Source organism: Anser cygnoides, chromosome 2 (genome assembly GCF_040182565.1).
Source record: "Anser cygnoides isolate HZ-2024a breed goose chromosome 2, Taihu_goose_T2T_genome, whole genome shotgun sequence".
NCBI classification, from domain to species: domain Eukaryota; kingdom Metazoa; phylum Chordata; class Aves; order Anseriformes; family Anatidae; genus Anser; species Anser cygnoides.
This window is the reverse complement of record NC_089874.1, coordinates 86,928,678-86,954,443: the sequence shown is the minus strand read 5'-3', so window position 1 is coordinate 86,954,443 and position 25,766 is coordinate 86,928,678. Positions and strand designations below refer to the sequence as shown.

Here is a 25,766-nt window from a genome sequence, read left to right as displayed (position 1 = left end):
CACTGCTGAAATGAATGAGATTGCTCCTTCAGTGAAGTGAGCAGTTTTCAGTCTAGAAACTACAGAGTTCAGTACATTAAAATGTATATTTTTAAAATACATTCTCTAGTAGGTTTTTCTAGTTTTGATTCAACCATCGTCTGTAGAACTCTTTTGGGTACAAATCTCAGTACGCATTAAACATAACAATTCAACACTGGTCAGCTGACAGCCGGAATACCTGGGTTGGGGAATAGATTCTGGTTTCTCGGCTCTGGGAGAGAGTATGCTGAGCGTGCCATGACCCAGAGTGGTGGGTTGGTGAAAATCCTCTGTCCTCAGCCACACTGAAGCTTGGGGCCGCCCACTGCCATAAATCAATCAATCAGTCAATCATTTATTAATCAGGTACTTGCATTTTCATAGTTAATATAAAAATGGGCTCTAGACAATGCCTTCTCTGTAAAAATAATCCAGTTTTATATTACAGTGTGTGCAGGGGTTTACCTTAAGTTAATCCACCCTTTTTCTAAAAGGGTGATACATTCATCTGAAAAGGCCTCCTTGATTTTATAGAAATACATTAAGTCCCACTGAAAGATCAGTACAGGAAAATACATAAGCACATGAACAATTTGAGAACATGAATAGTTGGTTCCTTCAAGTCAAGCCACTTTTCCGAGGAACTTTGATGTTCTGGATTTGAAATTTAGACCTTAATGTAGGGTTTAAGTTCTGCACAGACCTTTCCACCAGACAAATTTTGCCTAAAGACAGCATCTTTTGGGGGGATGTCTGACTGATGATAACCTTGCCAGAAGAAAATCCAAATGAAGTGTTCCAAGTCTACAAGACAGCATGATGCAATTAATACTTTTAAAGGGTGAATAGGTGTATTTTAATAAAGGACTTTAGATTTTTAAAACCCCTTGCCTAGAGTTTTGAAGTTTATTGCTGGCAATTTTCATGGAACATTTAGCAACAAAGGACCTTCTCACAGAGTCATCGGTTTATTATTCTGAAAGTCACATGAAAAGAGTGTCTTCTCCTAGATCCGGACTGGCTTAACAGCTTTTAAGGCTTCAGGCAATTCTAAATATCTTTTCCATCCAATGACAGACAAGGCCATCTTCAGAGTGATTACTCTGACTTCATTAAATGCCTATCACAATACTCTTCCTGCTGTAAATGGCATGGTACACACTGAAGGACAACCACCTCTAACAGCCTCCTCATTTCAAGTAATTGGCTGTATTTTTTTCATATAGTAGCTGAATAGGACAAGCATTTCTATTATTCTATGCAGAACAGAAACCTATGATAATAAATGGAAAAGAAAAATCATTTCTACAAATTCTTTGTGATCTCTACTTATATTTTGGAAGATGGAGTAAATGTAAACATAATGAGAGAATGTAAACAGATATTTTGCTGGAGCCTAAGTGATTAGGCAAAGCAAACCAATTAATAGAAAACATATTCTTCCTGACAGTTCCTTCAGCTTTTTAATATTACATGCATTTAATGCTAATTGAAGCTTGTTTTAGGCTAATATTTTTTCTTTCATGTTAAGCTCATTTAGTTTCCCTTTTTGCACAACCCTTTTGCTCAAATTTCCTCATGCAATTTAACAAGCTATCTGTGTTCAAGAACAGTTGGTTATTTTCTTGAATATTGAGATAAATAGTCTACCGTCTGCAGCTAATGGAAGTCTGCTCTTCTATAGTCACATCTGGGTTTTCCAGGGTGTCCCCACATCTTCAGCCAGCTAACTACACTAAAGACTAGAGCAAGGTCCGGTGTTCCTCACTTGGAAATAGGTGCCTTTAAAGAATCACCACAGTAGCTCCTTTTGCCATGCTTGGGTGCTCAACCATAAGGACCTCTCTCCAGAGACTAAGCTGCACTTACTTCTCTCGCTAACTGCCCAGATAGTTCAAGAAGAGGAGTCTCCCATGCATCTCAAGCACAGGAACAAGCTGGGCAGCTACCCCACCTGTGTTACATTAAGTGCTGAGCCACTGATCCACTCTCTGGCTGTGGGCTTTGTGACCATTAGGAACTTTTGAAAAGCAGATTTTAAATGTTAAGGGATGGACCCCTGAAAACAGACACAGATAAAATAAATGATCAGTTAGGAAAATGTTAAGTCTTGCTTGTAGAGAACAAAGTTTGAAAATGACATGACATTAAAGTCACTCTTTGGAAGAAAATATTTCATCTACTGATGAAAAACTGCAATGATCACTTCTTTGTTACTTTCTAAGCTTTAGTGGTATTTAGAAATTAATCACACTGAATCATCTAAACACTGCTTACTTGGGATTGAACCATGTTTTCCTCTACATGGGAAGTTTTCAGGTTAGATTTCTGTTTCAGCTGTTAGTCAGCAAACTAAACACTATCACTTGAGAACTCCACCATGATGAAGCACCTGCAAGACATCTGGCAACTCCTTCACTTCAAGACTAAATTCATTGCTTCCTCTTGTTCCGTCAAGCTCTTTTTCTGTCTTTTCAGGACTGAAAACACTTATGCTTTTTACAACTTTTTCTTTTTGGACTGTGTTAGGTTAGTGCCAAATTAACTATACCAGAGAGTGATATTCTCTTTTTTTTTTCCCAAAGCACAAGCCTACACTGGACGGTGAACACTGTGTCCTCTCTCACAGATCTGAATGCTGACTATTTACCTTCTGTATCTTCTCCGTGCCAGCCCAGCCTAACAAGTCTATGCGTCCCATTAAAGCCAATCCATAGGTATTAACTGCAAATCCTAGTGCACTGGATAGAAGCTGTCAGTGTGACACAGCTCTGCAAACACAGTGCATAAGTTATGGTGGACTTAGAGCTTTCCAAGTAGAAACTGAGACTGCAGCTCCAGCTGTGGGAAATCTACCCTTCGCTCTCCTGAGCCAGAAAAGCTACAGCTTCCACCTGAGCAAGCTTTTTAGTGAACAAAGAGCTATTTGAGAAGAAAACCCATCAGTTTAAATAGAAGTGCAACTCCTCTTACATTAGCAATTAATAAATGGACACGATGTTCCTGATCCGGCAAACAGCTGAACAAAAGCAATGCACACACCTTCAGTCTTTGTTTTACAAAATTTTGGGAAGCACAGAACACAACGGATGCTGCAGACTAGTTAAGCTGTCTCCCCAGGAAAAGTTCAGTTGGCTGCAAAAATTCCCGATCTTGCTTTTGAGGCCTTATGGAAAGGTCCTAGGAAATGAATAGGGGCTTCTCACTGGGTGCAGGATCAGCCCGTTGCAGAGGAATTCCTGGGTGCCAGAACTCTGAGCTCTCGACTATGGGAGCTGTGTTACTGGCGGGGTTTGTTCTGCCCACCTGCTCTGCCTTTCTGTTCAAACACAGCACAGGAGATACTCTCCTTCCAGAAACACTTAAATCCCTCGCTTAACTTGGTTTACCAGTTGTAATATTCCATGCCTTCTGTCTCACTGATTTGTTGAAGAGTTTTGCATTTTTCAGGGTAAAAAATCTAGAGAGTATCTTCTTTAAAGATATTCTTTGTATTCTTGGCCAAATACACTAGCACCTTGAGACAGAGCATATTGTTTGATTTGGTCAATAAACTTAATGGAGTCACTGCAGTTGCTGCAAGTTTTGCAGTTTTTGGCTTTGAATGGCCCAGAGAAACAGGCAATTTGGTCAGACACCGAGCAGCACAATAAAATCTGTGCACACAAGTATTCTTTTCAGCAATATAACTGAAGCTGGCACCCTGAAATCTGTCAGTTTTGGCTATTTTGTATGCAACAGCTGAACTTGACAGTTTCCTTAGAGGCTGCTTAATTTAGATTTCACCATACAGGTGTACAACGTCGTCTTGGTTGAAGCTGCTTACCCATGATGTGGTGGGGCTTGAGGTTTTGATGGTTTTACTGATGCAGTCATATAGTTGGACTAAATCTATCAACTACTATTGTATTAGCAGTAAACATATATCACCTTCTTTCCCCATTAATACAAAGGATAATGCTCTTATTCTTTCTACCTCTCCTAATTTACTCTACTGTAAACATATAGCTCAAAAACGTACCAGAATTCAAACTATTTGGCTACACTGTTTCTCAAACAGTAAGGTAAGTGCTGTTGCTTTTTCTTACATGCAATGTGATATTTGTAATTTGCCTCTATCACAGTACTAAATTGTGCCTCTCTATGCCACCAATTCTTTGAAAGTAATTGTACAGATACTTCAACACATAGGAAGAAATTGCTGATGATTAGGCACAGGGATTTTCCTGCACTTCAAAAAGGCTGTGCAACTGCAAGATACTGCAAAGTGCTGATCATATACTGCCAGCTGTATAGTCACTCATTTTTACCAGCATAAGTATTTTAGTAGGACAAAATAAAGATTCTCTTGACCAGCTATGCTTATATTGCATAACTAGCTGATTACTAGTACAATGTAAACTTTTGTAATTTTCCAGTTAAAAAACCACTATTTTCCCAACAATCATGAAACACAGATATCCAGCAAAACAACTGGCCTACTACAGGCAAATTTAATAAATATTATGACTTTGTAAAATTAGCACGTCTTTTAACAAACAGAAGAATCTTAAATTAACTATCTGAACACTTTGAATACAAGAAACTGTATTTATACAATGCTTGACAGCATATATATGGACATATTAACATATAGGAATATTGCAGAGACTGAACTTCATTTCAAGATTTTGTTAAGTCTGTAGGAATTAGCTAAGTACAGTGATTTTTAAATTACTTCCTGAGAAAATATACAATCAGACTGTCTGCTAAGAATATCCTGGAACCTACCTCAAAGGCTAGCCTACCCTGTTTTCCATACCACAAGTTTGTACTCGTGGCCTCAGAAAATGTTCTTCTAAGCATGCAAGGTATTTAGTACCCAAGCATGCCTGATACATAAGTACATTACTTGGCAAATTTGCATTGGCAGCCAACAGAATGTCCTTTAGGTAGCAGCATACTCTAAGGCCATACAGCATATAGATTACCTCATGCATGGAGCAACCCCAGAAATTGCTTTTCCATCACAGCATATACATAAAGCCAGAAGGCAAAAAATGAGCCCGACATTATACAAACCTCTAAGAGATTACGGTGCAGTAAAGTTCATCCTCTACCTTGCAGCCACCCACACGCCCAGAAGTCAGGCTATGTGCACCTCAAGTGTGTTACTGCTTTGCCTCGAGAAAAGCCTGCTTTAGCTCGTGTTTACTTCCACCTCTCAATGGGACAACTGAGTACCAGTCATTACTTGGAACGCCTGCACATATGGTATCCCTAGGGCTGCCAAGGGTGACTGAAACTAATGGAAGTGAACAGTGGGAGTAACTCAGTAACTGTCTTCCGTGCTTCTCAGACTGACACAAGTCAGATATGAGCCATGCAGACGAATAGCGTTTCAAGCGGAAGATCAGCATCAGCCAGCTTGAGATCTGGTGTACAAATTTCACATAGCTAAGTGATTTCCTTGTGCAAAACACACATAGTGTGGACTACACCTCTGTGAACCTTCCCTCGCTTACATATCAGTCTTAACCAGGACCTGAACTTTTCTTCCAGATGAAACCTTAGCTCTCTTTGCTGAGATTACAAATATCAGTTATATCAGGTGTGAAACTGCACACAGTAAGAAGACTTTTGAGAACTAAGTCTGCAGGCTGATAGTTGCACGGTCAGTATAGTCACATTGTAACCATACTGTAATTCACTTTGGAAATATTCAGTAAAAAGTACTTGATATGTTGTCATTTACTACGTAGACACTTAAAAAAAAAACAAAAGCTACAAGAAATTGTTTCACAGGATCATTACCAGCATTGCAATTCATTTTTAAGAGGTTAGTGGGTTGGTGGGAATCATATGGTGCTCTCTATTGGCTGTCTGAAAACTAAGTATATGGTGCTACTGTCTGCCAGCTGATTGGAAGTGATGAAACCACCAAGTTTCAGTTGAGCTCCATAAGTACCTAAGCACCACTCCTTCAGATACTCTTGTTGGCAATCTCATGAGGAAATTTGGGAGCTGAAGGGCTGGAAATCTGGTAACCTCCTCAGGACACTGTGGGGAGGCGTAACAAGGAAAGATACAGCAGGAGAGCTTGCACAGGTTTGTTCAGCATGCAGAGGACTTCACTCTGCAGAGCTGCCAGATCCAGCATTTTCTGCATGAATTCTTTAGAAAATTAAATTCACAGCCTCTTTTCACCACCACACATTTTTTTTAAAGGTATTCCTATGTTAAAATTAGAAACGGGAAAAAAACACATCTCCAAGTCTCTGGGATTTTAAACTCTAGGTGAATTTCCAGTTCACATAAAGGTTTTGGTCTAAAGTCTCTCAGCCCCCAGATTCAGGTAACCACGTGAAAGATGACAAGTCTGGAAAAAAAAACCCAGGCCTTACCTTCTTGTAGAGACTTCTCAGGTCTCTGTACTGCCACATACTATTGAGGACCTGAGATGCTGCTTTCACCACTTTTGGCGAATGCCTGTTACATACATATATTAAAAAGAAAGAGAGAGAGAGAGAGAGAGAGAAGAAGGGTGAGAAAGAGACTGTTAAGTGCCAGACTCCATTCATCCACATTTTCAAGTGCATTGCTATGGATTTAAACCCACAATTAAAGTTGTGTTATCAATGTACCATAAGATCTTATGTTGGCATCTTGGAGAGCAATGTGTTTTTAAGCAAGGGCAATACATGTTATTTCTACAGTACTAATTATTCAGTGAGGAGGAAAATGGGTGTTGATCAGCACACTGAGAACAAGGATTCATGCTGAGAGCATAATTAGAGGAATGGGAGAGGTAGCAACATGAAAACTGTTGAGGAACCAACTGGCATTATGTACATCTAAGATGTCCTGGCTACAACTTTTGGCATAGAGGAGAAGAATTTAGAGCCAGAGTTTCTTCCTCTGTGTGGCCAAACTTAAGTCATGACAGTGTGCTCAAAGCATTAAGCATCTCTCAGCAGTGGCCAGAAGAAACACTAGATGGGTGATGAGCACCGCGTTTGAAGCTGCAGAGCAGTCAAGATGCAGAAATGCAACCGTTTATAAAAAGTCATGGCAAATTTCATCAGGATTGCCAGTTAGGACTTGTATCTTGCACACACCATGCTATTCATGAGGGCAATCTAACATATGTCATGTTAAAAACCATGCATAACTTCATGCGAACTTTCTCTTCAAAAAGGTTTTGAAATAGGCTCTAAGCTACTGTTTGAATCAGTTAGAGTCATATACTCCTCTTGGGATATGTAATTAAAAAAAAAAAAAAGAAAACAACAACAATTGAGCGTACACAGCTCAGTGAAGAAGGGTCGCAAAGAAGGGGACCAGGAGGATAACACAGCCCATGCAGGGAGCATACACTGTGTACTTAAGCCCTCATGCTGTACCAGTAGTACATATAAAGCAGCAGAGTGCTAGAAAAGCTTGCAAAGGCCAAATTCTGAAGTGAAGATTGATGGGGTTTGGGGCTGACGTTGAGGAGATTCATATTTTCCTCAGAAAAGGTAAAAGGACTGCAAAACCAAAGAGAAAACCTGAAAACCTGCAGCATATGTTACTGGTTTGGGCAGCAAGCCTTCTTAAGGGTGAGGCTCTGGTGCACTGTGACCCTTGAGAAGGGCCAATGGGAGGCTGACAGTAAAGCTGGTAACACAATGTTTATTTGGTGGATTTCCCCCTGCCATTTCCCACCCAGACTACAGCAATAGATGGGTAATTGGTGAATAAATAGTAATTTGATAAACACTTTCAAGCACAATTGTTTTTACTATACTTGCAGCTGTACTGGCTAGTGCGGTGCTGGTAGCATGGAGTAGTCAGGAAAATAAGTGTGCCAACCATACTGCGAGTACTGAGGAGAAACAGGAGCTAGGTGAAGATCTGAATTTGGCCAATATGACCTTATGAACACCGGTCTGCTCATGCTGTCTCATGCTGGGAGCATGCTAAAGCTCTGGGCATGTTCCAAAGGGTAGTGGGGCCAGTCCAGCACTCCCGGCACTGGTACATTTGTGTACTACACTGCCACCAGGATGCATGGCCAGACCAGTATCCTGTACTTGCAGGTACAGATGCTTCATCCTAGACAAGACAAATTCATGCTGAAGTGTTTTACTGTATTAAACTGAGAATACCAGAATTTGCTACCAGTCCAACAACTAGCAATTCTGATTTTTAAACAATGAGTTACCTGCAAGAAAGCAAACTAAAGCAATGGTGCAAAATACCAAACATTTCTGAAAGTTGAAAAAATGAAACTTTCACTTAAGATGAGCATGATTATAGCTGTGAGTTGACAGGTTTTCTTGTTCTGTACCGGTGTAACCTGTAACAGTAACAATGCAACTCAAAGTACTTTAAATGAGGGATAAATATCACAATTTTGGAGGGCATTTTAGAATTATTCAAAACTACCTGGGCTAAATACTTTCAGTCAACATAGACGTGTCTTTCAAAGTTATGAGTGATACTTAAACTGAGAACTATACCTTTAGATCCTCCTAAAACTGCCCATGATACTTTGAAAATCCCAGACTCGACGGGTATTAATAATCTATACCAGATAATGAACAGGTAGACAAACGTATTATTTTGAGGAGAGACACATTCAGCTTAAGAGAAATGGATATGAACCTGCTTGCAATCTGTACACTTGATCTGTCAAAAATAAATCAAAATTTTAAATAGATATAGTAATAAATAATGCAAATGTAAATAGATTAGCAGAGCATGGGGAGCTTCCACAACTGGAATCAAATACTTTGTTACTCTACTGTTTTTTACCCCTTACAATTAGCATGTGAGAATGTTTCAGTAATGAATTTGGTATGAAAAGAAAGAGTGACAATAGAGGAAAAGAAATGTGATTATATTGGCAATGCTCCGATCACATAGGCGAGCATAAGTTCTCATACCAAATGTAGGGTGCATAAATCTTTCCTTCAGGTTGTGGCCTGGCTTTGTGGGGCTCTTTTAGAGCTCTGATGCTGCAGTAGGCTGTGTGATGACAGCTTCGAGCAGGTGGACTGGACTGATGGGAGGTTTTGTACACTACAGTGAAGGCTTTTTGTTTTCAAACTGCCATAGTCCCATTGCACTATACTTCTGCGGGTTGACAAATATGAGAACCAGGCTATCTGTTTTAGGCAAAAGAAGGATAAAGAGTGAAATCTTCATGAAGAGTGCGTACATAGGAAAACAGACAAGATGAAACCATAGCTGCTCTGACAACGTCACAGTCGTGTAAGATTTTTTGCATGTTTTGGTGCCTCACCAAGTAGTCTGCAGTTATCCTAATGCTCTCTCAGAAGCAAGGTGTTGACAAAATCCATGGATCTATTTTTCTACTAAAGCGCACCTGACCAGCAAGCTGGTGGTGGCTGGGAAAAGGATGCTGTGAAGAGGGACAGTGACTATACAGTCTTCATGCACAGAGCAAGAGGAGCAGTAAGAGAACTATGGTGATGTCCCTTCCTTTCACAGGATCCCTCTACCTGCATGTCACCCCCTCTGCAGAGTGCAGTCTGACAGCTCTGTCCCTAATGTTTAGCAGGATTTCTGGAAGTGCTTTGAGGTAGCAGTTACTGGAGATAATTAGTCCTCCTCACACTGCACATACCTGCTGATGGTACATCAAAAATAAACCATAGCAGACAGTTTTGCTATTGTCATTGTTTCTTGTCACCCTTCACACTGGGCACATGATTTTTGATGAAACTAAAGTATTCAACTCACGATTGCACAGAGGAGGCAAACACATTAAGGACTAGTTAGAACTACTGGAGATGTTAAAAAAGGTGCAAGATGATTTGCAAAACATACTTGTCTCCTTTACTCTTAGATATGCCAACCAGTTTCTCAATGCCGCCTGCGTCTCGTAAGGCCTTGGCATTCTCCATGTTTTTAGTGATGACTTCATGCAGAGTGCAGCAAATGGCAGTAACGGTGTCATCAGACATGGCCTTGCTTGCTGAGCTGTTGCTGTTGTTAGCGCCTGGCAGTCGGTGGACCAGATCCCTCATGGCATACTTGCCTTTGTTGAAAGAAAACGAAGGGAGAATTCAGTAGATACAGTAAAAAAGGATGACGGTACAGGGAAAACATGCAAGACCGTATTAGCACCATTTTCATCATTGCATGTAATCTAATTGGCTACTGATACTGTTTTGGAGCAAGCCACATTTTTACAATTGCATGTTCAAGCATTTCACACTTTAGGGCCTCTGTTAATATTTCCATATTACATGAGTTGGAGACTTCAGATATGGGCTACATCATGTCCTTATGAGAATGAAACAACGATAATAAAGGCTAAGTATATGTATAAAGACAACCTGAACACCGTAACTTACAGAGCTTGTCAAGTCCTCATCTCCCACCACAGAACTCATCACTCAGCTAATGATACATAAAATACGCATCGGTTCTTAAAAATGCTACAGTGAATGCAAAGCCAATGAAACCATTGTTTGAGAAGCCTTCTCTGAAGGGTCAGTTTCACTGCATAAGGTTAGTTTTATACTATGTGCAGTAATTTAACTATGTTTATTGGTGTACCTATGACTTTACCAGTTATTCAGTGCTACATTGCACCGGCCACAGTGCAGAGATGACACAATGGTTTTCCATGCATCCTTAGTTGCGCGCATGGTACTGATCAGAAAGGAAACCTTTCTGACATATATTCCTGTCTGATATTTAGTAAGGAGCTATTTTATGTAACACTAACTTCCAGAACTCAAAATATTTCAAAATGAAAGGAGCAATGTATTTTTAAGATGGTCACACTAAACGGAAGACATGAAAAAGAAATACTGCTGATTACTGAAACTTTTTTCATATTTACATGAACAAAGAATGTTTTCTTAAAATTGACCAGAAAGTCATATATTGCTTGTGTAAATGACAGATGAGAAGCTTCTGAGAATTTATTTATATGTATGTATGAAGGTAGGGCAGGGTTGGCACTGGCAGCAGAACCTTCCAGCACAGCTATATGAGGTGCCTCACGCACTGCTAGGATGTTACTGCTACATGAAAATGGCAGCTCAGTCTTTCATCATGTTGAAGACAAGAACAGAGAGGGTGAGAACCTGACGAAGTTGTAGCTGAGGTCAGTGAAAAAACTCTGAGTCACCTTCAGTGCAGCTGTGATAGGAATTTGCATATAGCAATCATCATAAGAGTACATCATTCAGGATGAAAAAGACAGGAAAATTGGGAAAAATAAATGTAATTAGTAATCTAATCTACATCATGTTTTATGAACGACATAATCAGGTATGATTATTGTATATAATATGATAATTTAATCAGATTTTTTGGATAACTTTAAAAAGTTCTGATAAATTAGTATATATGAGTACTTATTAAAAATCTTAATTCTGAAGTCATGAATTCCATTGTGTGTCCATATTTGAAAACAGAGGTAAGAGGTAAATCACATCTTTTACCTATCAAATACTATATTATTTTTATTTTCTCACAATTTTGCCTGCTGTAGAAGAAATATAGCTAGTCATTTCAAACAATATTCACAGTAGAGATGAAAAATAAAATCTTTGTACTGTAGTGTTAAAACTTAGAGGCTATCAAGTTGATTTCTGTGGTTATGTGAGATCTTAGAAACTACTCACGTTATATCATGCAAAAGCCTTACCGATTATAAAATCATAGCATCACCAACAAAATGTGTGCAGTGGGATTCGAATCTTAAGAGTGTGCTGCAATTCAGATACAGATCTTGTTCTCAAATATTTTTATTTCTTTGCATTTAGTATTTAATCAGTCATTTGCACTATTAGCTTTTCAGGAGTACTAAGTTAGTATCAGATGCAGTACAGGTGTTAACACCACTTTCTCTTTCAGGAATGGTTTGTTTGAGCAAACTGCAGTTCTTTTTTTGCCCTACAAATATAAGAAATACCGTTCAAGAACAGCCTGTAATGCTATTTACATCTGCATCTGTTTGTTGTATGTAGCATGAACACATTAATAGCTGTTCATTGCTCACAGTGATTACTTCAGTCTGCAACATATACTAAATCAAGCTTGTGTATAAAAAATAAACAAACAAAACCAAATAAACATTCAAAAAATCCACAACCCAACAAGAAACCAAAACCATGATTTATTGTAGCTGTTACTCTTTTAAATGCAGTGTCTACCCCCAGCCAGTACATCAGTGAGACTCCCTGCTTTACACTGTTATACCTTCCCAGAAGAGACCCATCTTCCTTTCTCCTGTAAAGTGCAGGAGTATTGCAGTCTGAGTCCCCTGGCAGAACTGCATGGTAATCCCATTAGCAGCCAACAACTGTGTCCCTTAGCACTGGGTATAAGAAAAGCTGGATGGTTGCCGCAAGCAGATTTCTCCCTGGAACTGGCCTTGTATCCCAGGCAGCAACATTCATACCGGTGCACATGCCTAGACACACAAGCTTCTCCTTACAATAAATAAAGGCTTTGGAGCTGTCAGGAAAAGCTCAGTAGGAAATCTAAAATAAACAATCAAACACGGTATAAGCATTCTGGACGTGTTTCTGCTCAACAGCTCTAATATTTCTGCCACGCACACAATCAACTTCAGCCTGAGAATCAGTATTAGCTACATCAAACCAGCAGACCAGGCTTTCTGTAATTAATGTATAACACTGGGACAGTACAGCATTCCTTATTCTGAGCGGCTCTAGTGTTTCCACCTTCAAAAGAGCTGCTCACATGTCCAGGTAAAGCAGCTGACTGCATGAACAGGAAACACTGCTCAAGCTGTCTTTCCATACACTCACCAGAAAATGGTGGCAAAATAGATAGAAGGTCAGGGAAGTGGTTGTGCTGTAAGGTTGATCTAAGCTACTGTTTACATGGTCTAAAGATCTATTAACAAGTGTAACTGTTAACATATTTTCTCTGATTTTAGTATTTGGAACACTACGTTATCTGTTTGAAAATGTGTGGGACAAAAAAAAGCCTTAGCCATAAAAAATGTAATTAGTTTAATTAAATTCAAGACCTCTGAACTTATATTGAAAAAGCAGTACCTTTGCTCTAATACAGCTACATCATATAAGGTAAAAGTTAAGGACTTTACTATAGACTGTAGAAAATATTCCACAGTAAGTTGTCACATTTCAAGTGTGTTTTCTAAAACTATAGATCTAGTTAAATAATAAGTTACTGTGCAACATTCATATCTTTTTTTTTTCCATTTGTCAGTTACCTTCTCTTATTTCAGTTATGTACCTGCTGCTTTAAAAGAGGCATGTAGCAGACTCATGTTTTTAGCACTACTTGTAAAAGAAATCCTATGCTGGTTTAGAGAGGTGCAAATGTTGAGCAAAGCCAATGAAAGCAATGCTACAGCTGTATCAGCCCAACGCAGCTGACAACAATTGTAAGCCTTGACTTTGGCATTACTGCATGTTAGATTTGCACAGTGTTTGCATTTGGAATTCTTTTTTTTGACACTAAGAACATTTTTTGAAACCCGACTTAAATGTGTAATGGACACTAGCCTTGTAATGTCGGCACAGTTTTGTCTAGCTCTACCAGTAGGAGGACTGGGGAATTCAACCTGCAGCTCAGGAAGCCTCGCTGAGCTGAAGGAGTGAGAACTCATGAGGGTCCTGGGGAAGAGAGGAAGATGTGTGTGAGAATGGTATTAAAAATAAATGGCATTGTTAATTTTCGTCAGGGTTCATATAGAACGGCTTTGATCTACAAATAAATTGATTTTTTTTATTTGAGCAACATTACATGTTATAAGACCCAAAACAGATTCAATACTTTTAAATAGGATTTACATAACATGATTAAACTTAACCACTAGCTTGACAAGGGAAAAAGAAATCATGCTTATTTATTCCATTTCACTTGTAAAAGAAAGAAAGAAAGTATTAAATAGACATAATTTGAGGGCACTGCCACAGGAAAGGGATTGCTTCATCGGTGTTTGGGAGAGCATTTATCTGACACTACAAACTTTCAAGTTATTTTTCTAAGATAAAACTCCTGTCACTGTTTTATATGGAGAGCAAGATTCTTCCTGGAGCATATACTGTGATGTAAGATGATAATGTTTGCTTACTAAACACGCCAGCAATACAGATTTAACATATTTCCTTTGCATTTAAGGTCTCATTAGCACCTTAGTACATGCATCTATTTCTTAATTCAGGACATTTTCTCTTCTTAGGATCAGACTGATAGCTGTCCTAAGAAATATTTTGCCTACAGAGAAAATCAGTAGAAATAACTATTCTTCTGGTAGATTTAACAAGAGTGCAATTATTGCAGAAAAGGTTCCACTTCTGGAACTATTTCCCTATTGCTCCTTGAGCCAAATTCACTGCTGATGTAACCCCACTGACTTCATTTCGATTTCACTCATCTCTGAAAAATGACTTTGACACATTGGCATATTCCTTATATAGTTGTGGCATGGTTCCTGGTTTGAGAGAACAAGACTAGGAAAATTAATATATTGAAAACACAAGAAACCTCAAACATATTAATTCAAACTAAGAACCCTGTCCTAGAGGTAGAGCCTGCTCTAATATAAGTAATACATCATGATTTTTTTCCCCTCAAAGTTACCCATGAATTCACACCTTGTAGATAGATAATAGAAAATAGCAAAATGCCACCACATTTTATTGAATCATAGAATCATTCAGGTTGGAAAACACCTCTAAGATCATCTAGTCCAACCTTTAATTGTCGTTAATTGTAGCACTGCAATGCTACACATATCCTATCCCAGAACTACTGGTATCAGAACTCTACAATACAGGAAAATTTCATTCTCTTGGTTCTAACATGCGAGCACTATTTCAATTTCCAGATATCCATGCTTTTGTGCATTTTCATCATCCACATCCATTTTTAAGATCATTCAGTATTTCACAGCCTTTTCGGAAGGATTACTGGGAGAGCTTTTATTGTTACTTTCAATCAATATTTAATAAATGTGCCCAAACTGTCTATTTAATTATTATGGAACAAATTCTGATCATGAGTCTGTGTATTCAACTGACATTTCATAAATTAGAGTGTATCCATCACATGATAGCAGTGGCAAAAATACCACTACTGTGTTTGATAAATAATTCATTTGCATACCATGCTTTCTCTTGTCAGATACCGCTGTCATTACCGCTCGCTGTCATTACCAGCGTTAGTGTAGCACCTAAAAGTGCCTAGGGTTCTGGTGTCATGGTTCCAGAGGAACCTGTCCTGAACAGTGGAGATGTGGAATAGTGAGGTGCAAGAGGGAGGTGTCGCAAACCAAGCAGGCAGGAAGAGCCCACAAAGAAACGATGATGGTCAGTACAACGTGTAGCAAACTCTGGGCTCAGACTGTCAGTAAAACGGATTTAAGCACCAGAGCAGCAGTGAATCAGACATGATTTAAGAGGACAAAGGTTTATCGGTTTTCATAGGCAGATTTTATCCTGCCAGGGAAACATTTAGGGGAAAAACTATCAAGACTCTAAAGGCAAGCTAAGTTAAGAGATAAGAAATGCTGGCAGAGGGGGCCTTAGGGCAAAAACACTTGTAGTAAAATTTGTGGGACAGAAGAGGAAGCAAATCCTGAAGATGAAGGGTAATTCTTCTTCCTACAACCATTGTGCATGAAGTGTTATTGGATGAGAGAAGTGGAAAAAGTCCTGAGCAGTGAGACTGAAAAGCATGAACGCAAAAAAGCATGGGCCCCATAATTTCTAGCAAGTGTCAGAGAACTGAGGTATTTGGATCATTTTTGGATTAAGGCATAAAAGGAAAGCTAAAATGATCTTTAGGCAAGTTGGGGGAAATTCATGAGTCCAAATACAGAGAGCTAATGTGATTTCAGGTGCCCCTGGACACCTGAGATGTCTGCACAGAATGAGGAGACCTATGGAAGATTAACAGCCTTCTGGAAGGGCAGCTAGAGACAAGGTAGGATACTCTGTTGTCTTTAATGTTTAATGCTTATCTTTAGGCTCTCCCGAATCTCACTCCTAATGCTTGGTCAGAAATGCTTTTTAGGTATTCAAGTCCTACCACCTTATGTTAGGAATGCACACAAGTATTTGTAATCTCTGGCACTTCAGAGCAAATGCATATTAAGGCATTTAACTTCTTGAAGCTAATTGATTATAGTACTGCAATTATCCCTATCGAGAAAAAAAAAAAATCTTTGTTCCATCATTTTTAAAGGAAGTAGTGATGATTTAAGTGCTACAGGATCAGGCACTTAGAATGGTTTGAGTGAGCACCCCAGAAATGCATGGGCCAGAGCCACTGCTTTAGCTGCTTCATATTAAGCTTGGCCTGCCAATTAAGTTGGGAAAAAAGGTGCTTTAAGCTAGAGAACAATGCTAAGTTTCACCTCCTTGCATGTTTATCTGAAGTTATTTCAAAACTCTGTGGAAATAAATTATTTTTGGGGAAGACAGAAAGAATAAAAAACATTGCACACACACACCCTCCTGTGCCACCAAGAACCCAGGTGCACTTTGCTCACGACTGCTGAGACGGAACAAAAGATCAGGTGGAGGTCTCAGATTCTCTCTTCCCCTCAGAAGCATGATATGCACTTTTCACTTTTCCACCACTTCTGATGACAGGCGGCAAGATTTCAAGATATAAGACGTATTCAGGATGGCCCACAACAAAGAGGAACAATACCCTTCCTGACGCATTGTACCATTCATTGGTTTTCTTTTTTTAGTGTCTTTTCATCAAGAATAAATTCAGCCATAGGTAGTATAGCATATAAAGCCCTACAGGGAGTAGGAACATTAATCTTTGATAGTTTCAGGCAAGAAACCCTCAAACTGTCATAGAGTGATGAAAGCACACGAACCACCAATATCTGTGTTGGCAATGGCAATTGAGATTTGCTTGTAAAAGAATCAAATATCTAACAGAGTAACCAATATAGAAGCTTTTATCTTTTTTAAAAAGATTAGTGATGCTGGTTCTACCTTTTCCAAGAGAAAGGTATGGCATGAAGAGAACTAGGAATGACAAAGAGCACAGCCATAAGAAGGATGGAAGAGCAGTATGTATAGAAGCTAGTAACATTGGACAAAGAAAAAAGAGAAGCACTGTGGTAATTTCACCCTGAACATGCCATGGGAAATCACAACAGGGTGCAATGCAATCACAGCTTTTCAACAAATTGCTTTCTTAGATCCATGATCCTTGATAGATTTTCTTTCATGTTGCAGCATTTTAACCCAGCCACCTTTCTCCTTCAGCTTCCCTGTTTCCAGAAACCTAACTTTTCTATTTCATGTATTTCTTACCTCCCTCTGGCTGATCATTTTTCTTGCTTTCAACTCACCTTTTCAGGGTTGCCCCTTCTCCCCTCTATTACATGACTGATATTTTTCTTACTTGAACTGTACTCCTCAGCCCTTTGGTTCTTAACCACTAAGCTTTCCTGTTCCTTTGCTGTCTCTTGCATAGTTGATATTTAAGTGTATATCTCTGCATCTACCCTGTCTGCCAGGCTTTTCCATTCTCTCCTCATATTGGTTTAAACCACCTCCAGGTCGATGCTGAGCTATATCCTGATTATTTTTTTTCATGCCCAATACCTTCCTTCACCTGCTGTTCCTTGGTGTTGTGAAAGACAGCTAAGCAGCCTGTCTCCCCTCTCCCTCATGCTGGTGACCCTGTCCGCAAACAAACCATCATACACAGGCATTCCAACTCAAGGTGAGTTCTCTGACTTGCAGCCTGGTTTTGGAAGATGAATTTGGGAAGCTGCGTAGGGTAATTTGTTGACTGTCTCACCCATACCGAGACTATAAAAATGAGTCAGTTCAAGTCTAGCTTGACCTGCTTAATTACATGTTGACCTGATATGTCAAACAACTACAGAAAGAGAAAAATCTCCATGAAGAAGCTTCTATTTGTTATCTTAAGCAGCAAAGGAAGCAGCATTTTTTATGGTAAACTGTCACAAAGCCATAGATACTGCTGCTTTTGTTGTTGTTCCCCCTCTCCTGGTCAGAAAAAAAAGATTTGCATGTAGCTTTGGCCATCTTCCTTACAGTCTTAGCTTTACCACTTGAATAGGAACAGAAATGACAGACATGGACTTCATTGTTCTTGGATGCAAGGAATTTCATTGCTTGGGTATGCTGGACTTTTATATCCTGAATGACTGGAGTCCATGCGGACAATCACTCAAGTAATTTGTTTTAATTCATTTCGTTTACATTTCTTGTTAGGCCTACAAACTGGAAAAGGCAAGGAAAGGAGTTGTTTGCCAACCTTTTGACCCAAGTAGTGCAAATATAGATAATTAATCTGCTCCTTTACACACCAACAGATTTATTTCTCTTGTTTAGACTGCACTGTCATCTTTCTTTTCATCTTTCCACTAGCCCAAGTTAAAAAGATTCTGCAGAGGGAAGTGATTCTTCAGTTAATTGCTGCAGGCTAAGTTTTCTGATTACTTGAGCTGGTTTTAGCCCCTTACTATCCTCTTCCCTGCTCCCTGCTGAGAATACAGCTTTTGAAAGGCTGAATTTGAAAAAAAAAATGTAGTTGTTTAATTAATGTTATGATTAATCAGTATTTCTAGTCCTTTGAAGAGGAAAAGTGCCATGTGAGTGTTGAGTGGAATTTCAGTTTTATCTTTATTATTTTCTGAGATAGGATAATACTTTGTTAACAGTCTGTTTCAGGGGACTCTAAATTAGGCCATAATGAAGAAATAAGAATGTAATCTATTTTTGGAAAAATAAGTTTAGGTTTCAAGATCTATGTCCTGATCCACCACCCACTGAAATTAATGAGCCTGTCTACCAATGTCAGAAGTTATTAAATTGGATTCATAAAGCAGCAGCTTTTCTTTTCTACTTTAGTTTTTACTTTGTGTCCAAAACAGACAAAGATTCTGACAGGAGACCGATGTAACCAGGGTGAATTCCACCTAGACTTTATTCTGCTTTAACATTTCATGCAGCAATGCCTATTCATTTACTACTATTTTTTTCTTCTTCACTTGTTCTAGAATATTACCTGGAACTCATGAACAAATCTGTCCAAACTGTATGGTCTGAAAGACTGATTACTTTTGCATGCCTTTATATGCAGATACTATATATCATGGCAATATGTACAGAAATTCTTCTGCTGTTTAGAGATGTATGTGAAAACAGTAACAGAAATAAAAACAAAATGAAACCTCATGATACACTATGGCATTAAAAATTAAATACAATGCATAGATGAAAACGTGCTAGCTCAATAAATATATATCTTTGTAAAATGACAGTGCTTTTTAAAAACAATTCTAACAAATATCAAAACCACTCAAGGAATATATGGACATTGCAATATGACCTGAATTACTGTAATGTTCAAACATTTCTTAAATGATCACAAAGAAAATTCTACCTGGAGCAGTTAAGATAATTAATCTGTGTATGGAGCAAAATAACAACACCTAGAACACATATCAATATTTCATATTACTTTAGTGTGCACAATACAATAATACAATTTTTATTTAATGAGAAAACCCTGGTTAATGCTATCTTCACAGATGTAAATGTTTGGGAGAAGGACAAAAAGGAAAAGAAAACACATAAAAGACCGTCAAGAGGAGAAGTCCTAACTGTTTTAAAAATATTTTAAAAAGCTTCAAACACAATTTATATCCATGAAAGAGTAAAAATCTAATAAAGTATTTGCTTTTGTTTTGCAGTTTTAAAATTGTTAGCAAAGACTTCATGTAGCCACATTGTTTGTGTGTTGCACTGCTACTTATCAATGTAACTAGAGCAGACCATAGAAAGGTCTGCCATAGTAATAAAGTTACAGATACATTTATCAGAAATGGGGTCTCTCACTTTGGTCATGTAGAAAGTGAACAGGTATTCACTTTTGCTAGGTATTTTGCAGAGGTCAACTCAATTTGCAGATAATAATAATGTTCTGACTCAGTGTAATCCTGTTCTTGACAGGCTGCTTTGTGTTCTTTACAACTCAGCAATTTGAAAAGAGTAAATTATGTTTTAGTTTTATATGTTAATTCACTTGAAACTACTACAAGTTAAAGACTCAATACAGCAGATATGCAGGAAAGAATGCTTCAGAATTAAACTCTGTGTTCTCATGGTAAGGACGAAAATGAATCCGATAGCCTTCCTTATCTAGTGCATATTATATTATATTTTGATTGGACTATGGCAGGACCAATTTCTACATTTCACATGGGGGGGAAAAAAAAAAAAAAAGCACCCTCAGCTCTTCCTAGTTGTGCAGGTCATTAATAGCTGTGTTTGAAGAACTTGTGACAAATGAATCCCAGGCCAGACTCCTCCACTGGAGTACAGCTCTACCAGAGCACAGTTCTGCTTGTGCTTCCTCAGGAGGCGGGAGCCAAAGGGGGGACAATCTTACTTGTCTATGGGTTGTGCTACTGCTGTTCCTTTCAAGGTAACAGCTTCAGATGGCACCTTCAGGTGAGCTGGTGATCAAGTATTTTCCCTTGTGGCCCCCAAAGAAACCTCAGCTCCAGACATCCCATTGAGTCTGCTTAATGTCACTAAGTTACTGCTCTTTTTTAACCTGAGTCACAGCTGCTCACCTTCATTTGAGTAACACATGGAAGGAGGAGATGCAGCTGCCCACAGAGCAAGAGCCAGAGAGGCCATACCTTACCTTCCATCTGTGCATTCTTGGAGATCAAGTTGGATGGAGATCTGCTTAAGGCAAAGCCCATGACCCCTTGCATCCTCCAAGTTAATCTCTCCCAGACCTCTGCAACCTTGGCTGATCTCTGCTTCTTCCAAAAAGAAGAGGGCAATTAGGCAAGTCTTCCAAAAGTAGTTGTGTCCTCTCTCCAGACTTCGGGAAAAGAAGAACTTGCCAGAGACCATCTGGCTCCCTAACTCCATGTGCCCTATCCAAAACAATCAGAGTGCTATGAAAGACTTCGGGGGAGTCAGAGTGGAAGATTTACATGTACTCAGCAGCCTCTCCAGTGACAGATGGCTGAATATAAACTACAATCCATACTGCAGGGAAAGGATGGGAGTTCAGGTTTGAGGAGCTAGAAAAAACTAAACAATAACAACAAATAGAAAAACTCAGAAGAAAAATAAATGCTTTCAGTCAGAACAGGCAAGAATTCAGATGCAATGCAGACCTCCTAACCAATGGAGATTCAGAGGGCAACATTCCCAAAGGCAAACTATTTCTTCTTGATAGACTGCTCCACTGCAAAAGATGAATTACAACTGCATAATATAATGTTCCTTCTGTGAGAGCAACCCTCTAGCAGTGTCACCTTCAGAAATTTTGCACACAAATATATGACTTTGCATATACTCATGCTAATCATATGCATTTTATTCTAATTAAAATTAGCACTCTGATTATTTGCTAGAATAATCCTGAGTTATGAAATCCAAATAATGTATAAAACATATTGCTCTAAGAGCACCCTGAGTAGCACACAATCTAAGAGATCCTGTAACTTTTCTCCTAAGAGGAATAAGTCATGAGGCAATTTATTTTTCTCTTGTTACATCAAACAGTGAGTGAACTCTGAATTATACCTCTATACATTCTTTTGGTACGCTGAGCTGAATTACTGCCCTATGCTGCAAAATCTGCAAACTTGGTCTAGGAGGCTCTTTCTCCTTCTTGGTATTGCTGAAGATTTCTCAAGATTTTGAGAACGAAATTCAGAGCCTGTATCTTGAATAAAATGCAAGGACAGCTATAAACTACCAGCGTCATTCACTGATTAATTAAATGACTAAGTTCCTTATGTCAGAAAGACTAGTTCAGCTCTGTTCCTGTTCCCCAAAGGGCTAAGTCTATAAAACAGAGGTGCATGAATGAGGTGCCTAGCTTAGTCATGCTTGGCTGTGGACACTGATACTTCTGGCAGAAAAATGAAACAAAACTCAATGCAAATCATTTCCATACAAACCCTGGAATCACAGAACACTTAAAGGCTGGCAGGATCCCTGGAGACTACCTAGTCCAATTCCTCTACTCAGAGCAAGGTCAGGTTGGCATTTTTTTTATATTCTGATGGAATTTGCTGTATTTGAAGTTGTAACTATGACTGCTTGTCCTGTCAGTGGGCATCACAAAAAAGTGTTTGGCTTTGCCCATTTTACACCCTCCCATCAGGTGTAGTATATACATTGATGAGATCCCCCCTGAATCTCTTTTTTTCCAAGTTGAACAGTCCCATGTCTCAGCTCTTCCTCACAGGAGGAATGTTCCAGGCCCTTCATCTCCACAGCCCCTTGTTGGACTCTAGTATGCCCATGTCTCTCTTGTTCTAGGGGGATGCAGGCCTGGACCCCGCACTCAGCTGTGGCCTCACCAGTGTTGAATAGAGGGGAAGGATCACCTCCTTCCACCTGCCGGCAGCACTTCTAATGCAGCCCAGGAGGCTGTTGGCCTTTTTTCCTGTTGGGGCTCATGGCTGAGTCATAGATTTATTCAGATTTTTCTTGGCAGTTAAGGTGATGGCAGTGTAGTCACCATAGTGACTGTGAGACCGCATTTGTTAGGCCCTTATCCTAACCCTCAGCACTAACCCCGAGCCTAACTTGTAACTCTTACCCCTACTCCTACCTTGTACCCCAATTCTGTTCCCTGACCCCAATACCACAAAGCTAAAGTCCAAACCCATAACAAAAATACAATAATGAAAAATGTGCTAGAAGAAGAAAATTAATTGCCACAAGAAATATTTATAATTGCCAAAAATACGTCATACTTTTTTGGCATGATCTCGCTCTCCTAAAGCTGAGCAGGAGCAGTGAGGTGAGGTTTCATTTATCATCGTCTCAAGCAAACATTAGTTTTCACTGTGTAAGAAAATTGAAGTTTTTGCTCCTGTTAGCCATGTTATTTCTGTGGTACAATCTGTTTCCCAGTTTACTTGACTTAGATGAAATACTCAACAAAAATTCCTGCTTATGAACTAAATCCAGTGTAAAACAGCTGAAGGATAGTGATGGATCTGATGCAACACACTAGCAAATGCCACTGGTCTTCCATTTGACAATTATGCTAAATATTATATTTAAATGGCATCACTAAACTCAATGGCTCTTAAATATCATAAGAGCCATTAAAAAATGGCTTCTAAAAATTCCACTCAGAGAAATGACAATTTTGTAAAAAAAAGATGAGGAAAGGAAAGAGAATGTTTTTATTGGCATAACATATGACCATATACATGGCAAAAATACTATCAGCTTTTGAGTGAAATGCAGTAACAGCAATATCACGCAGCCATGCATTCCTTTAAATATGAGCTCCTTAACAGATATAATCAGCAATACAAAAATATTTGCTGTAATGATGTATGAAATTTATAGCAGAAAAACTACGCCGAACAGATTATCTTTTCGAATCATTAATATAAAGCACACTCTTACCAATTACATTGGATATTTCTTAGCTTTCGGATTTATTGACAGGCATATTCTTATCTTTGAAAATGTTTGAAATATGTCCTCAGTACATATTTATTTCAAATATTAAAAGTAAACATCCCTGAGACTATCTTGGAACCTGTCCCACTTCTAAGCTATGAAATCCTCTTCTGAAAACAAATTAAAGTAGATAAATCTGTCACTTATGTTCAAGTTCTCTTTGTCCTGGAATTATCTTTCCTTTCAGAGATTGAGTCAAATAATGTTCTCCTTGTAATTCATGGAAGTATTTGGTTTTAGATCCCCAAACACATGAAAAAATGTTTATATTAATATCAAGTACGTTTCATGATTATATCTAGAATCAGAATAATTGAGGTTGGAAAGGACACCTGAAGATTGTGTAGTCTGGCTCCCTTGCTCAAATCAATGTAATGCAAAAACATACAACATGGAGCTGCATATCAATAGGTGGAGACTGTTAAGGTAAAACACGTATATCTGATATAACTGACATAGTACACTGGACTGGATGTCCTTTTGCTGCTCTCCTGAAAAGGCTAATATTCCTAATGAAACAAATATTTAAATATGATGAATATCTCTCTTCATGTGTGCACATGCACGTTTAGTCTCTTCTTCCAGTACAATATTTAAGGAAATTTTGCATACATAAAGACACAATGGACTGGATTCTTTCTGATGTAAACATATTCTGGGAAATGAACGAACCAAGTATGTGTGAGTGGAAAGATTAGCTAATACAAACCAGAAACCATGTATTTATTTATAGAACTGTGGTGGAAAGTAAAAATGGTTTCTATGTATTGATAAACACACATACTACTATGGAGTCACAAGAGTCCATTAGACCTAAATCTTTCTCCAGCAGAAACCATTAGTACATTAAGATTTTAAATTATTCAGTGTTTTAGCCAGTCCAAAAAAAACTATGCTTATTTTCTCCTGTCATGGCAGTTGAAATTTGATGCTATCAAACATTTTGTAATCTGGGAGAAAAGTGAGCATAACGTCCCTGAAAGGAATGCACTGCTACAGCAGCTGCAGTTTACTCTCATGAAGTTATCCTTGCAGGTGTACAGCCTGCAGGAATGAAGGAAAAAAAAAAAAGAAAGAACTCCGAAATGCAGAACAGACTATTCAAAATCACAACAGCAGTAACATAACGTTCCTTATTTTTTTTTTCTTTTTGAAAACTGCTGGTACTTTGCACCTATTGAAATGTAAAACCAGCAGTAAAATACAGTATGTTTGCGGATTTTGTAGGTAAGAGACATATCCTTTAGCAGAAAGCCTCACGGAGGACAGCCTGTGGATTTCACTTCTGTTGACACTAGTAGCGCCTACAATAGTAGTGTCACATCACATTCTCATGAGAAAGCTAACAGCAATTGCTGCAAATGAGATGAAAAATGTTTGGATCCTGCTACTCAGAAGAGTTATCAGTTGTTTGTCATTAAAATAGAAGCACATAGCAAATGGATTCTGTCAAAAATGTACGAAACAAACTCTGCAGACCATCTTCTATCCTGGGCCTATATCTATCCAGTATCACAGTCAGCAGTACAGATGGTGAAAGAGACGACAGGGGCTGGAAAAATGTTTGAGGACTGGTTTAGAATTCAGTTATTTTGATTTAGGAAGACAGAATTCTTTAAAGGCAAATGGAGAATATTAGACACAGGAGATGATTATCTGCAGAAATACAGAACAAAGCATAACCTATTGAGAAATAATTCTGCAGAAAAGGATCAGGAATTCTGAAAGGATCACAAGATAGGCACGCAGGCATTGTAACATCAGTTGCTGTGAAAGACAGCTATACAGTAGTCTATGAACAGCTACGGCTGGCAGAACATATAGGTAACATTTTCCTTTGTGCAGAGCCCTACGGAGGAGTACCACAACCAGTCTGAATGCTGAACTTCTGGAAAGATACGGACCCACATGAGTAAGTCCAAATGAAACCAAGAAGAATGTCTAGGAATACAGACCAAATTAACTGCTGGTATCTTAGATTAAATAATACATTCAGCTACTCTAACTATACCTCGCCAATCTGTAAACAAGCTAATATAAGTTGCATCACCCTTACTGACTGTCTTCATGAATGAATAGACATATGGCAGAGGTTTCCACTGGAGGCTGCAGATCATCAAGAGAAGACAGAAGAAGCCGAGTCCCCAAATATATGACCCCATTCTATGTTCAGAATTGGGTCTTCAAACGGTCTGCTCAAAAAAACTTGAAGAAAGAGAATTGTGCACCGTGTCCAAATCAGAAGATTTTAAATAAATGGTTCAGTTGGTACTT

At 38.7% G+C, this 25,766-nt stretch overlaps 1 protein-coding gene across 12 annotated transcripts in view; it reads right to left on the bottom strand.

The window, feature by feature from the left end:
- CTNND2 (catenin delta 2) overlaps positions 1-25,766 on the bottom strand; it is a 648,554-nt gene that overhangs the window by 32,251 nt on the left and 590,537 nt on the right. For 7 of the 12 annotated variants that reach the window (XM_066992559.1, XM_066992566.1, XM_066992560.1 and 4 more), the window contains 3 exons: positions 9,838-10,048; positions 6,405-6,489; positions 221-346 (listed from right to left, as the gene is read on the bottom strand). The exons of 1 other annotated variant lie outside the window; for it this stretch is intronic. In XM_066992559.1, the coding sequence (XP_066848660.1) occupies positions 221-346; positions 6,405-6,489; positions 9,838-10,048 (422 nt within the window). The remainder of the gene's footprint in view (positions 1-220; positions 347-6,404; positions 6,490-9,837; positions 10,049-25,766) is intronic. 4 more of the 12 variants (XM_066992563.1, XM_066992564.1, XM_066992565.1 and 1 more) reach the window with 1 other exon arrangement.